Source organism: Apteryx mantelli, chromosome 30 (assembly GCF_036417845.1).
Source record: "Apteryx mantelli isolate bAptMan1 chromosome 30, bAptMan1.hap1, whole genome shotgun sequence".
NCBI classification, from domain to species: Eukaryota; Metazoa; Chordata; class Aves; order Apterygiformes; family Apterygidae; genus Apteryx; species Apteryx mantelli.
Genome location: NC_090007.1, coordinates 2,788,576 through 2,804,286, shown reverse-complemented (window position 1 = coordinate 2,804,286; position 15,711 = coordinate 2,788,576). Strand labels below are relative to the sequence as shown.

The window sequence follows — 15,711 nt, the reverse complement described above, 5'->3', positions numbered from 1 at the left end:
AGAAAACGACAGCTTGTCGTTTCTCATTTTCTCAGTATATGATCCCCCGTAACCACCAGACTCTCATATAAACCTGCAGTTCAGGCAAAAATGAACTACCAGTACCTATAAAAATGGGAGACGAGAGAGCAAGAGGTAGAGGTTTCTTTTGCAACCTCAGGCAGGACTTGTAGATCAGTGATAAAAGCTTAGGATATTATATGCAGGCAATCAACATACTGAACTGCACAGGCAAGAACGCGGTATGCTAGACAGGGGAAGTTATTCTTGCACTCAGCTCAGGCCTCGGATGGAATATGGTGACCGCTTTTAAGGCACTATGCTTCAGGAAAGGTGGGAAGCAAGTTCAAAGCCTCCAGGAGAACGAGCAGCCAGAAGGAGGTGTAAAACAACACACACGCTGCAGGAGCTACAATTAGGCTCGTTCAGTCTTGAGAATACTGATGGGAAACACGATCACAGCCTTGCAGGCAAATCTTCTACAGCCACTAGGAAAAAGGCCAATGAGCTTACAGGTAACAGATCTAGACTTTACCAAAAGAGATTGCTAAAACTTTTAAAACTTAGGAATATTCAAGACTGCCTAGGGAATTCATTGCATCCCATTATGATTTCCAAGAACAGGTTAGACAAATTGTTTCTAGAAATCATACTGGTTGAGCCACCTTGAAATTGGAGGATAGATTAGATCTCTTACAGTTCGCTTCGGTAATATTTTCTGTGGTTCAGCGTGTGCGCTCCATCCTGGCTAACAGATGTGGTAAGGATGCATGGATACCCATATTAGAAACTGCACGTGGGATTTCTAAAGACAGGCAGGTCAGACCATTGATTTGTCCTTCATGCAAGGAAATGACAAAATATACAGGAAATACCAGCAGCGTTTGCTCCCCCACAAGTATTGACCCTCCTTCACGCTCTTCACCAGAGTTTCAAACTGCCTTTGTTATCGGCAAAGAGGCGACGCTTTGCTCTCTAAAAACAGACTGCTGCATTTACCTCCCACTCATCATCACGGCCTGTAGCAGATCTTGCCTTCTGTCACACCTATGCAATGCTAGTGAACTAAGCAACTTGGTGAATAAGCGATATGGTGAATAACTCAGCAATTTTAATGCGATTCCCCAGATAAAAGAGCAAACAACAGTGACTAGTCGCTTTCTCCGACAGTCTCTTCCCACGATGAAATGCAATTTACAGTTATTTTAAATGGAGTTACAAATAAAGTAGCTGTATTTCTAATTTAAGGTCAAGGCAGAATAAGAGTCCTCTACATTTTTTTCTTCTACTGCCAGATACTAGCAAGCAAATTCTCTCTATTTCACCCCGTATTGTCCAAAACCAAATTTGACTGATAGAGGGAAAATTGTTCCATTTTAAGTTGCCCTTTTCTTAGGTTAAAATTTCTGTTGCTGAAACCACTGTGTGGAATTGGTGACTGTTGATACGAACGCAGGTTTTGAAACGTATTTGCTCAGCAAAACTGTTTCTTCTAGGTGGCCTGTTTAATGTTTTCTCATGAAGCCCCTAGCGGTTTCGCAGCATGCATAACAAGCATTGGGGTTTCTTCTGCTTCATCTTCAGAACAGATCACAAAAGAATAACTTTGCTGTAGAGGAAATGTAACTGTGAATACTATGGAGCTACTGCTAATAAAGAAATCTTCCATTTCATGTTCTGAATGCCACTTTAATCAGTTTTTGCATGCTAAAGAATAGAAGAGGGCTTTAATTTTGTTGTTTTGAAGAAACACTGAAAGAGGGCAACCTTCACAAAATCAGGGTTAATTTTTGCAAAGCAATTTTAAGGGCAGTACCCACACTGCATAAGCCAATCCTAGTACTCATGACAGAGTCCTCGGCAAGTCCTCTTTCATGACACTTTGTACATTAGTTATAGCTTGTCTCATCCTGCCGCACTCGGCAAACACGGTTTTCAAACCTGGTAGAAGTGTGTATGGTTTAGTTAGATATTCAAATTTACTAATTTATTGGCCACAAATTGGTAGTAACAACACCAGAATACTTTTTCTTACAATAAGTCCTTGCTGACTTACACCAAGCGTGCATCTCCCAGTGAAGTAAGCGTATGTTGAAGGTTTTTATATTTCCATGTATTCAAGGATGTGGGTACAGTATTTCTATAATGTAAGGCGAAAATCCCCAAACCACATTAAAAAGTCACCAACAAAACTGACGGGCATTGGTAACATCATAATATTGCAAAAATATGCTATTAGTAGTGACTAAGATCAAATTAATCTTTTATTCATTGGAGATTAAAAGTATTATGTTTTATAACGATACAGCTCATCATTTTTCAGGTACGGTAGTAAGAAAGTGCAGGTGAACAGTTGTAACCCTTACTTATTTCATTTTTCTGCTAATAGTTTCAGGGAAAAAAAACTCAGAAATAAGCAAAACAGGTCCCATTCTGAAACCACAGCAGTTTCAGCAGTTACCCAAGTGGTGCACCCAAACCACACCGAGGACTCACTTCAGCAAAAAGAGATGATGAACAAAATGGTTTACCACAGCAAATGCTGTTAACTTATAGCGAACTCCACCCATATGAAGGGTTTATCTAATTTCATACCCCACAGCAAACTTTAGGGCTGAGATCTAGAGTTCTTTCTGGTAGGCTGCAATTACAGAAATTGTCTTATCGAGTTATAATATATTGGCAATGAAATGATGAAGTGAAAAACTTACAGGTTTTACTAGATTGCATGTTTCAAGGATGACCCTAACTTTCTGCTCAGAAGAATATCTTTCTGCATCATGAGAAACAGCATGTTTTCATGTATTTAAAGACTGTATCATAATGATGCATGCTGACAGGCAAACATGGCAGAGTCAAGATGACACAATTTTAAACTTTCACTGAACAAGCAGTTCTTTCAAGGAAACTTCCTACAGTGAAAAATAGGTCTTATGAAGTCAGAGTCTTACTGCTTAGGATAAGTAATGGTAGCATGAGTGAAGTCCATACCTGGGATCGTATTTGAACAATTAATACCAGGATTCCTACCTCCCCCATCTCGTATCTGCCAGAGGAAGTGTTACTCTAGAAAGCTTTGGGGACTGTGCAGTATGTGAGATGCCTCCCAGCAAATCTCTGTCTTGGCACTTTACCAGATTTATGTATCATTCCTAACCTACTCAGCATGTTTTTCACTATGCTCTTAAATTACCCAGCTTTTCTACAGATGCAGAGCAAGACTGTGAACTTTAAGAGCTTAAAGAAAAAGGTATTACCAGTTTTCAAAGTGTGCTTGAAGGCTAGTTAAACTAAAACCAATTTTCTGCAGAATACTCAAAAGGCATTTGTCTTCAACAATGCCTATTTCTACATCATATTTTAAACTCAACTGTTCAGGCTATAAAGTTACTTACACAAAAAAAAAAATCACAGCACGTATTTTAAATAACAGAAGGAAGTATTTTTCCTACTCAGAAAGAACTAAAAACTGTTTTTGCTTAATATTTGCACTCTCGCCTTTAGCTAGCCGTTATATCTGAAAACCTTAGCTTAAGAGAAATACCCTGCAAACTACAAACTTCTGGAAACAGGAGGTTAGACTAGAAATCGTTGCCTTCAGATCAACAATCTGTTCTGAAACAGATTCTCAACAACTTGTTTCATCAATTAGTACTGAAATATCTTTAGTGTGAGAGATGAGCACAAACAACAGAATCAAAGCGTGAATGGAATTTTTAGTTTGTGGCTGGGGCAGGTGCTCCACCTATGAGTCATTTATCCTACACAACAAGGGATGCCTGTACTCTAATGCAACTGTCAGGTCTTCTAGAAGTCATGAGCAAAAGAAAAAAAAAAAAAGTTTTCCTGTCAGTCACAAACTTTGGGGTTGAATTTTTCACTCTCAGTTGCAGATGAGGAGAAAATTAAGGTGAGCAGGCACTGTGCTGCTCGTGTATAACCGTGGGGACCAGAGCAGCTCTAAGGAAGCAGATGTGCCGTAGCCACTTAGAAGTAAACACAACACTTCTGTGATCAAATGAGGCATTAATAACGCTGTTCTACATTCTCCTCCAGACCACCAAAACATGGATCCATATGACTTGAATATGCACAGGCAAATAAAGAAGCTGAACTGCAAGGGAATTCTTCTATTTTTCTTCTCTTTAGTTAAACTGATTGCTTAATAGAATTCTTTCTTTCAGTCATAGCTCCTGATTAAATATACCTACCATGGCTTTCTTCTTCTTAAAATTATCTCACCAAACACATGGGATAAATTTCGATGCAGATACCTATCCTGGGGACATTGCACATGGTGCAGTTCAAAACGAATGCCCCCCAAAATGTGATGGGTTTGAACACTTTAAGAATTCATAAGGCATGATTTTCATTCGAGAAATGAAATCAGTAAAGGCACACAACTTAAAGCATTCAGGGTCTGTTTTGCAAGTTTTTTAACCCAGACACTGAACAAACTGTGAAGTCTTCATTTCCGCTTAATTAAGATATTGAGGACACAGCATGGGCACACAACACTGCTAAGAACATTCATATGTGCAACTCAAGAAGCAGTGAAGATTCGAGCTTTCTCCTTTTCTCACTGACAACTGTCCAAGTGAGCTGACGGGGCTCCTCTACTGCTTTATAGATGAAAAAGTAAGTCAAAATGGTCAAAAAAGCCAAACCATAAAACGTCTTAAATTTAGAGAAGTGACACGTATGAAAAAGAAGTATATTTACGATTGACATAAAGGAGGAGGAAGCATCAAATACAAAGGAAGAGAGAGGCAGAGCAAGGCTGTACAAACACCAGCTCTCTGCGAGCCACTTGCCCTGCCCTCCTGGTTCGTGCAAGCACAGTGGTGGCTGCCAGCACCAGGCACCTCGGTTGGTACAGCAGCACTAACCAGCATCTAAAATGGTCCAGGGGTCCAGAAGACACCCCACGGATTGACTCTAGCTCAAAAGCTTCTAGTTAGACGATCCTGGTCTGGTAAGCCTGGCATGTGAGTGCCTGCTCAACCTATCTTATCTAGGTATCCATTCACTAAAGAATCCAGTTGCTAAAGTGACACTTGTGACGAAAGGGCAAAGCCTCCTCACCCCAAATGAGGGAACTATTTTTTCCTGTAGATGATGCATCGCATGCATCACAGCTGAAACAGTTTCCAGACTAGTCTGACAGAGTATTGAGTTATATTCTAAAGACCCTTCCCCCCATTTTTTTTAAATGTCAGCAGATTTAAATACCATTTATCTTTATCTGCCAACTGGCAAGGTTAAAAAAAAGAAAAAAAGATAAAAAGAAAAAAGGTCACATAGGACACAATCAGTCAGATTTTAATAAAGGCCCTTACTGACTTTAGTAACTTCATTGGGAACAGCAAAATAATTCCAGCAGTTTGGCAATTTGTGCTTTGATAAAAACATTGAAACCTAAGACATTGGTTTGTTCTATTTATTATCAATAATATCACTGCTATTATTTTATAAAAATTTCCAGTCACTCAAATTAAATGCTGTGCAAACCTCAGTGCTGGCACTGAGGTCTTTTGGGGCTCTATATAAACTAGGCACCTCTGAAGGATTAAAATCATATTTTCTAATTTAAGGCTGGCTGATTAATACATCTGTCTTCTGAAGATTTTTTTGCAATATTGTGACACTTCAAAAATACTACCAATCATAATAACAATGTGAGAACGGAATTGAAGTCCTTAACTCAAAGACAGAGGTGTTAACCACTAACTTCTGACATGCCAATTAATAAATTCAGTTTGCAAAATATATCAGAGCTATAAATAATAAGTGGATCAAAAAATAAAGCCAAAGGTTTTTGATAATCTCACTGTGTCAGGTATTTAAATATAAAATGCTCGATGAATTAACCAATTTGGAATAACAACTACCTTTCAATATCATCACAGCAGCTAAGTAAATCTAGTAATTCCTTTTCACAATGGATGAATTAAATATTCCAAATAATATGGTATTTTTCTGTTATTCATTAATGTATTAGTATTCCAAAGGAAACCAGAAATGTGGGAAAGTACTTTGTCACTGAGGAAGTCCATTACTAATGCAATTCCCCCCACCTCTACCAGTCCTTAATATACAATATATTTAATACAAATTACAAAATTTACACAGGTTTAAAAAAAGCAAGTGACAAAAAATAACTGTTTTTATGAAGCAATCATTGCAAGAAGAAAGCACACTGAATTTGAAAAGCACATTTTTTTCCTGCATTTTAGGACTTGTATATTCTTTCAAGGTTAAAAAGGTCAAAACCACTATAAGCAAGCAATAAAAATTTAGAAGAGGTTGAAGGTTACACACTGGTTAGTGGTGAAGGTTCCTCCACTAATATCACTGGTTAACAGTACTGTTATAACCGCAATGTGGAATGCATGGTGCTGCATTTAAAGGAAGTGGGTAAGGGTGGGGCAAATGCAGTAGGTCCCACGATCAAAGCACTAGAGCATTGAATTTTACTTATAACCCAATCACTGACACCCACACAGCAACTTCCTGTACTTTAAAAAAAAAAGAAGAAGAAAGAAAAAAAAAATCTGTTTCTCTCTTTTTGCAATCAACAACTTTTACCTAGAAACTAGTGAGCGGTGAACTCTGACTGATTTCAATCTGCAGCTCATGGCAGAAAACATGATTGTTAATCTGTGAGAACCTACAAAGACCATTTTAACCGACAGGTTTCAGTGTATCAGCTCTTTCTGCCTTTTTTATTTTTAATTACACAAAAGCTCTAAGAAACCAGGATCTAGTATAAAAAAAATACAAAGTGACCAGAAATTCAGTAGTGCTAAACACTACACAGAATACTTTATGACAGATAATAAAGTGTATTTATAAATCTACAAAACCTGAGCTATATTTTAGAATAATTTTAGAAAATAATACATTCTAAGATTTAGATCCCTCTCACAGGGTACATTTGCCTTGGTATGTCAAGATAACCTACTATTATTTTTGTTAATATAAGCACTAATTAATATCATCTTGTTTTCCATTTAACAAGTCACAGAGAAGACAAATACATAGCCCACTATGCAAAGCACAGGCCTGCTTATATCTGGGTAACTTGTTTGTGCTTTTGAGCATTATTAAAAATACAGTATCGATAAATATAGGAAACCTTTCACTTCCCTCAGAAGAAACCTTCAAGTTCTTCAGTACCACCTGCTGAACATCAAATTACTTGAGCAAAGTCCCAGGGGAGCTGTACTAAACCTTGGCCCTTAGGAACTTCATAGGCTATGAATATATTCCTGAAGAGGAAAAAAAACATGCAGAGCAGCTAAAGAACTTTTTCTTAGTTGATCTTCCTCAGCCTAAAAAGAATCCTAAACTAGGTAAGGGAAAAAGATACTGATTTTTGAAATCTTTACATGTAACAAGGGTATGTTGAAGCTTTGATGCACACCTGTACCTATACTTGCTACTTCTACAACCCCTTTTCCTTGTCATTCTCTGTTTTTATTCACTGATTTGTTAATCTTCCTTCAATTTTCCTTAAAGATTCTGCACTTAATCTTCAAATCATTATGTTGAAAAAGCACAGTAGAACATTTAGTCAGAAAAACAAACAAGGGAGATGCGTCTTGGACCAAGTAAGGACTAGTTTAAAACAGAGAAACACATGAAAGATCTTGAAGGCTTTGGTTCAAAAAGAAGAGAGAGAAAAAGGAGGAAAGTGATTTATAAAGAACAGAACAAACATAAGCCTGAGATTCAGCCTAAGATACAACTTCAAGGAAATAATCTCAGGGTTGTCATCCCCACTCATGACCATAGTTTTAGAGAAGGGAAAGATATGGATCTCAAGGGTTTCTAATCCATGCCGCACAACAAGTGTTTGCCTATCCTCGCCAGATAGTAATAACCACAGACAGCTGTGAACAGAAGTACCTGCTAATATAGTCATCAGATCGTAGCTGCTGTCAAGATTTCCAAACAACAAACACCAACTCTAAAGAAAATAAAAACAAAAACCTTTCACTTTACAGGCAGCCAGCAACAAGCAGGTCGGGAATTACAAAGTTCCGCTCAGCGCTGTACGAAGATTGCCTCCAGAGCCTTTCTATGAGGACTGCCAACCTGGCATACACATCCCACTTACAGTTTCTGCGGGTACATCTGAAGGTCCTTTGATCCAGCTTTCACCAAAGGCAAGCAAAGGCTATGTCTAAAGCGCCTCAGGAAGAAGCGAGGCCAGATGCGCAGCTCCTCATTTATCTGGACAAAACATAGACACATGGGCAAGAAGGGAACTGTGGCACACTTTGGCCACGTCCCGCTCAGCCAGGGCACCCTGCAATGCCCTGATGGATCACGCAACGCTCGCATGTCACACAGCTCCTAAGAAATGTTGACTGCTGAAAAGCACTGAACCAGGAACAGTTCCCCGGTAGATTCTGCTAGTGTCCCCTATCAACAGCTACTTTAGGAAATCAGACAGGTTTTAATTTATCTCTGCAAAAATATTAACTAATGCTTTCTACTTGATTGTAGGGTGTTGATGACAACTAAAGCTTTTTTACTAGATCTCTATTGTAACTAAATAACAAAACTTAAGAAAGCCACAGAAATACTTTTCAATATTCAAATGTTCCAACCTCCCAACAACAAAAAAACCCCCAAACAATTACACTAAAAGGAATATGAACTGGGAATAGAAAGGCAAACTATGGATTTGTCTGGTAATAGCTGGCATTTATTCATCTTTCAGCAAGATCTTTATCTCATACTTGTTTTTTAATTAAACAGACCAATGAGAAAGGTAAGAAACAACGGAAGTTTCTCTTCTGTTGTTTGTTTTCTGAGCAGCGTTCCCATTTCTAACACACACTTGTATCTCTTGCTAGCATCGCTGTGTATTACTATGTAATTTCTCATGTTTTAAGTAACCACTGAAGATTGCTTTAGTGTGGAAGGAAGGGAGGAGTATAACTGCATAAGCACATGAGGTTCATTTGCTTTTAAAAAAACCTGCTTTGTTTCCTCCTTAGTCTATTTTATCATAACAACATTTGCTTTTGGTAGAGCAGCGGAACCTTAAGAATATTGTGTCTCCCCCTAAGAGGGAGAAGTACACATTTAAACAAATTTTTGAAAAGACTAATAAAAGGCTGAGTGCACACATCTAAATTAAAACGAACTACTAAAGCTAAATGTTCTCCAGAATTCTTCAATATGTACAAAAGAGGGAATGAAAGGAGACATAAATCCAAAACCTCCATGTAGGCCAGTCTATCCTGTGGCATGTATTCCCCATTTTTGCTGTTAGTATTGCACTGTATTTGCTAGGAATAATCATATTTCGAGCAACAGAAAGAAACCACATGAAAGAAATAATATAGGTATATTTAGTATTTGTTTGACTCATTCAACTTTACAGAGCCTCTTTAAACACTGAATTATTTTATGCAGACTCTTCCTAAAAAGATGGCCACTTAGATACTTCCCTTGAAAACCAAATAAAGAAAGAAAAATAACAGCCTTCTCAATGGCAAATAAGATTACCTTCCACTGTTGTATTTCGGCTTCTATTCACTTGTGTCCCACTGGTTGATATTTATTTGTCAAAGTTACATATTATGTCTACCTTAAATTATTAAAGGCTGTCTAGTATCTCTATAATGGAAAATATTTACGGAAAGCATGCATGGAACTGACTGCTTTGAGAACCTTCCTACAATCCTAGATCATTTTCTGGTCAGTTTTCATCAATACTCACCTACATAGAACCCCATCAATTAATTTCAAGGTTTGAAACCTTAATGAGATCCTCAGGAAATGCCTGCAATAGAAAGCACTTTTCATGTTGCCCAAGGAGCTCTAGCATAACTGGTTTGCAAAACAAGCCAGATTAACAATATCTGTTATAAACAGGATGGGTGCAGGGTGCCTGTTTTGCTCCAAAATGCAACAGCAGAAAGACAGACGATCCACATTTGTGGACAGAGAGGCTTTAATAATGGATTTGTTCCTTTGTATTATGCTTGCTAACATTGCCAGTGGATACCAGAAAATTCTAGATGTTGACCCACACATCTCCTGGGCAAAATTATGTGCCTATTTGTACAATCCATCTCTCTCTCTTTTTTTGTTGTTGTTTTTTTTTGAGAGCTAGCTAAAAACGTTCACCACTAACGTTAACCGAACTATACCACAGTTGTTAAAAGTAGACTTGAAACCAACAGCTCTAAAGTGGCTTCAGTTCTTGAAACAGTTTCACTGGTATCTGAATGTTTTGAGAATCAACTCTTGGGAGGGGAAAAAAAAAAAAAAAGAAGCTGAATCCCTATTAAAAAAAGATTTTATTTTCAATTCAGGAGATTGATACATCTTTAAGAATCTCCAAACCTAATGGACCTGAAGCAGAAACAAACCATGCATTCAGAAAATGTTTTAGATTTAATTAACACATCAATGCATCAATGCAAGAACAATCATACCATGACAGGTCAGGACAGGTCCATCTAGCCCTGTACCCTGTTCTTGTTAGTGTCTAGTAGCAGATGACTAAGGAAAAACATCAAAACAACGCAAGGGTATAGCAATACTTTGGATTACCTTCCAGACTTCAGCAACATACACTCCAGGGAATTTCTGAACCAGAGAGAGTACTCTGGCTTTTGGTAACCCCTGATGGCTTTTTCTTCTCAGATCATCTAGTGTTTTTTTTTTAAGCCCATTTGAATTTTTGGCATTCATCATATTCTCTGGCAAAAAAGCCTAAGTTTAGCACACTGTACAAAAAAGTACCTTTTTTGTTTCCTTTGAAGCTGCCATTTACTAATTTCACTTGACGCCTACTTGCAAGGGACAGAACAATTGATCCCCATTTCTCCCCTGCCACAAGTGATTTTACAGCTCTGTCATATCCCTCCTTAATTATCATTTTTTCCAGGCTGAAGAGTTCCAGTCTGTTTTATTGGCAATTTATGTCATTTACTGATAATCTCAGACTTCCCTCCACTGTTGAAATATAAAATAGTGAGATAGAAGACTGACAGCTTGTCCTCACTTCCAAGAACATATAGTAAACTGGGGGAAACTAGCTATTAAAAAAAGAAAACCTCCTTACCACTGGGTGGCTTGGGCCGTGGAGGGACATTTTTCTTCGGTGGTAATGCTGGTGTGTCTGATTTACTTTTGAAAGGGTCATCCGAGAATCCCATTCCTCCAAAAGAGGAGGTAAAGGGATCTGACGCTACCGACTGCAAGAGAAAAAAGAAAAGAAATAAGCACATTGCGGAATATTTGTGGTTTCATGAAAGCTAAAAGGCAACTTAAGCAAAAGCATTAACTCCAAAAAAATGAGAACAGAGATTTACAGAATTATGTCAGTGATGTGACAGACTAACACCCACTGCCAGAGGTGCCAGAATTTCATTAACATTTAGAAGTATTTATGCTCTTAAATCACGTTAAGTACTTCTAGAGCTTCTACTCCTAGACAAAAGCTAATGAGAAAAATAAAAGGAAGTAAAACTCTATTTTTTATTATTTGGCAATGAACGGTCATACTACAATGTGGCCTTCATTCTATGATAAACAGAACTGTGAAACAAAAGCAGCAGTTAGGAAAACATGGTAGACTGCAGAATGGACATCTTTTTTTTTTCTCCAAACTTTTCCCAAGTCACACATGCCTATTTGTCTTCTTTTTCTAAAAGCTTGGGGAAAACTCCAAATATATATTTTAATGTTTCCTATGTTCAGCTGGCTCTTGTGAAGGACTCTCCTAATGATTAAAAAAGGCACTAAAAATTATGCCATGCAGAATAATTTATCATCCTGAAATAAAAGGAGTTCTATAGGCAAAACTCAAGCTCAAAGTCAGACTCCTGCTAAAACTTCTAATTGAAGCAAAACCCACCAATATTGGTAAAGACTATTGCCACCTAGTGGAGAGGGGAAAAAAACAACAAAAACAGCAAGAAAAATCAGAAAATATTACAGGAAGACTGATTAGTCAAAGCAATATTATAATCTATCTTCTAGTTAACATTTTCCATACAATATTCAAGTATTATTGTAGGGCTAAGTGGAGAAGGTTGGGCAGCTGACCTTTACTGTAAATTCCAAAGCCCATCTTAGAAAACTAATGACAGACTGCGAACATCCAGATGAGTAGATAGGGTATATTTCAAGTACAATTAAGCCCTTAAATACTTGGTTTGTATCAAGAAACTAAGAAAACAGCAATTCTGTTAAGAGCTGGAAAATGTCAAGAGAGAAATTTTTCCACCCTTCTCTGGTTCCCTGTACTCAGGGAGAAGTGTGAGAACGAGTCAGGATACCACAAGAGGTGTAGTACCAAGAAGTAGACTTTAGGACTTAGAGGAAACGGACACTGAAATATATCTCATACAACTACTTTTGCTTACGACAAATAAAAACTAGAAGTTATTTGCTTTGCTCCTCTGATATTTGAAAATGTGTATGAAAAGTTGATTTCCCTCCTCCCAAATCTACTGGTTTTGGTAAGACTTATTAAAATTTATTAAAAATCAGATGGACCTGGGATGGATAGAAAGTACTTTGCTAAGTATCTGCTGAGACCGTGACTGTAATAAAAATATCAGACATGGGTTGTCATCTGAAAAATCACAGTCATATTACACCCTTAAAAAATAAAAATTTGTATTTAATTTTTTTGAATACAGTTGTTTTCCTTGCAACTTTTACCTTTGACATCTGACTGAAGTCTGCAAATCCCTCACTGCTATTGAAAGCACCACTTCCAAATGGATCTAATGTTCCAAATGGATCTGAAACAGATACAGAAAAAAATATTTTATTTAAAATAATACCTAAGAATTATGAAGAACCACCTATTGCCAGTAAAGTGCAACACCAGGCAGATGATTAAAAACTACTTGTATTTTGCCCTGGCATGCAAACTTAAGAGAGAATTCTGCAAAACAATAGTTCTTCTACTACTTGCTTGGAAAAAAAAATTGTGAAGTATAGGGTGTGTGGGGTTTACTCTTCATAATCCTTAATAAGATCACAACAAGGATGTTTTCCTAGCAGATTACAATACGCTTTCTTTATTCCGAACTTCGACAATTGATTCTTCTTTCATAAAGAGACACACACTTATTCATCTTCACCATAAAAATTATTTCTCTTACCTGGGCCTTTTGAAGAAATACTGGAAGACGTAAAAGGATCACTGCTTTCAAAAGGGTCAGGCTAAATAAGAAATGTGTATTATTAGTGCATTTGGTTACTGATAGCAAAGAATGAACACAACCAAGTATCTACAAATAAAAACAGATTCAAGTGAAAAGTATATCACAGTGAAATACAACCAATACTAGTTACCAAGGCAAAATAAGAAATTACACCCGCAAGTCTTCAGTTTTTAATCAAGAGAGACTGAATATTCAACTTATATTAACTCAGAGATACTGTATACCCCAAACTTTTCTTTAAATAGGTGGTGTTTATAGTTGGTCTTCAGCTTGGAAAGTCTGCCCTTACCTAAATGCACACCTATACTGCAAGACCTAAACTGACCTCCCACTGACTGATACTAGAATACTGTGCTAACACCCGGGTGGCAACAGTCAATAAACTCTGTAAGAACGAGGGAAGGATTCATTACAAAGAAAAACAAAGAAGCAAAAAGTAATCCTAAAACACATGTAAGTACAGCTTAAGAACTGTGACCATACATTTGACAAATGTGTTCAGTGCAGTCCTTCCACTGTGTTGGCTCAATTCTCTGTTGGTGGCTTAGTAATCCTTTAGCCACATCAGTTCCTTGATCTGATTCACTATGAGACTGCACAAATAGAAACATCAAATGGAATGGAGGTAATGGCATGAGTAAGTGGATGTTGATGGGCTGAAACTGCCGGGGGCGGGGGGAGAGAAAAAAATCCACCTAACTGCATCTTTCATAGTGAACATACATCATTAGAATGGAACTGGAAAGTACTGCTGACTGCCTTAGTAATCCATATGTAATTTTAAGAATAAAATTATTTGTATTTCATCAGTTAGGAAAAAGGTACTTAGCGAGATTTCTTTCGTTTCAGCTTTCAAACAATGAAATTGCAAATAGCAGAAATTCTATTATGTGCATATTTAAAAATTACTGACCTTTGAGGGTAAAGTGGGGGGTTTTGTGAATGGATCTGAGGTAAATGGGTCACTCTTCCCCTGTTTCTTGAAGAAATCCTCAGGGGCAGAAGTACGAAATGGATCACTTTCCTTAAATGGATCACCTCCAAATGGATCTAGAAGGAGTATTAAAAAGGTAAATAAAATGTAACCCTTTACAAGTAAGGCAACAAAAAACGTGCATAAGGAACCATTCTACATTTGACTTCGTTTTCACAGAAGTATTTGTTCTTAAAATAAATAAATAATATTGATAAACTTCTAGATACCTCTTTAAATAGGGTATTAACTAACTTGCAACAAGTATATGCTTATATTAAGTAAATGACAAGGTTATGAACTTCACCTAATAAAGTTACATGCATATTATTGAACATACTGATCCTGAATGCACACACTGTCAGATTACTAAATTCCCTAATGCAAACCAAAAATCTGAAGCCAAGGAAACCTTGAAATACATCTTTGTGTTTGGCTACAAATTGTGCATCTCATCTATGCTGTCATCAGAAGGGCTATTACCTGCTGGAGCAGGTGGTTGTTCTGCAAAAGGATCATGCTGGAATGGGTCACCTATGCAGAATAGAAAAAAATCATTTGTTTTATCCACTATTTAGCAAGACGATAAAAGTTTGTGAAAATATCATTTATTGAACAACTGGTCTTCAAGGTTTTAGGTAAGTCATTGGTCACTTACTGCCTTTGAAAGGGTCTGCTCCTTTAAATGGATCAGATTTGAAAGGATCTTCTGATTGGAATGGGTCTGTATGCAGTTCCTGCGTATTATTGGTAAACGTCAAGGCTTTATTCTTAAATGGATCATCCTAAAAATAAAGAGGAGAAACATTACAGCAACTTGCCACGATTAAAATGCTCAATTATCCATTCAGCAGAAATTCTACAGTATCTTGTTCCTGTTTAACGATCTTAAAAATGTCTTCCTAAAGAACTTTCTGAGTAAGTGGCTTCTAAGCAGAAGTAAATACATAGCAGAAAGAAATATGTAACCTGAGGCTACAGAACATCAAGAGGTACGTAGAGACCACAATGAAAGATTAAACTGTTCCTGATACTAACATATTTGGTTCTCAAATATGAGGGAGGGGAAGGGAAATAAAACCACTATCAAAAAAATCTCTTTCTATTGTTTTTACAGATCAGCTTCAGGTGAGAAAGATCTTTGAAAGAAAAGGATCTACAAATCCTTTTTTTAGACTATAAAGACAAGAAATTACTACTGAGAAGTCATAAGCAAGACTGCTTCTTGCTAACTCATTAATGAGCTCCCAGCTCCAAGCAGTGATTTCACATTACAAAGCACCGTGTGGCAATACCACGATGCGGCAGGAAGAGTGGCACTCTCGGTCAGGGCAGTTTCCCAACGCTTTGATGATACAGAGGCTGTCAGCAGAGACCAACCTACAGCTTTGTCAAATTACAAAATAAGCCAGCGTGAATAAGTAGCAAACTACAACTATGGAATTTTATCTCATCCATTTGGTTGCATCTCATATCCCTGTCTTTCATCCGTTTTGAGTCTCTTCCCTCAAATCAGTTCTTGCCACC

The 15,711-nt window shown here is 37.4% G+C and overlaps 1 protein-coding gene across 2 annotated transcripts in view; it reads right to left on the bottom strand.

The window, feature by feature from the left end:
- The window catches only part of EPS15L1 (epidermal growth factor receptor pathway substrate 15 like 1), a 46,581-nt gene that overhangs the window by 11,567 nt on the left and 19,303 nt on the right, over positions 1-15,711 (bottom strand). For both annotated transcript variants that reach the window (XM_067313078.1, XM_067313079.1), the window contains 6 exons: positions 14,843-14,969; positions 14,668-14,718; positions 14,125-14,261; positions 13,149-13,209; positions 12,700-12,782; positions 11,093-11,225 (listed from right to left, as the gene is read on the bottom strand). In XM_067313078.1, the coding sequence (XP_067169179.1) occupies positions 11,093-11,225; positions 12,700-12,782; positions 13,149-13,209; positions 14,125-14,261; positions 14,668-14,718; positions 14,843-14,969 (592 nt within the window). The remainder of the gene's footprint in view (positions 1-11,092; positions 11,226-12,699; positions 12,783-13,148; positions 13,210-14,124; positions 14,262-14,667; positions 14,719-14,842; positions 14,970-15,711) is intronic.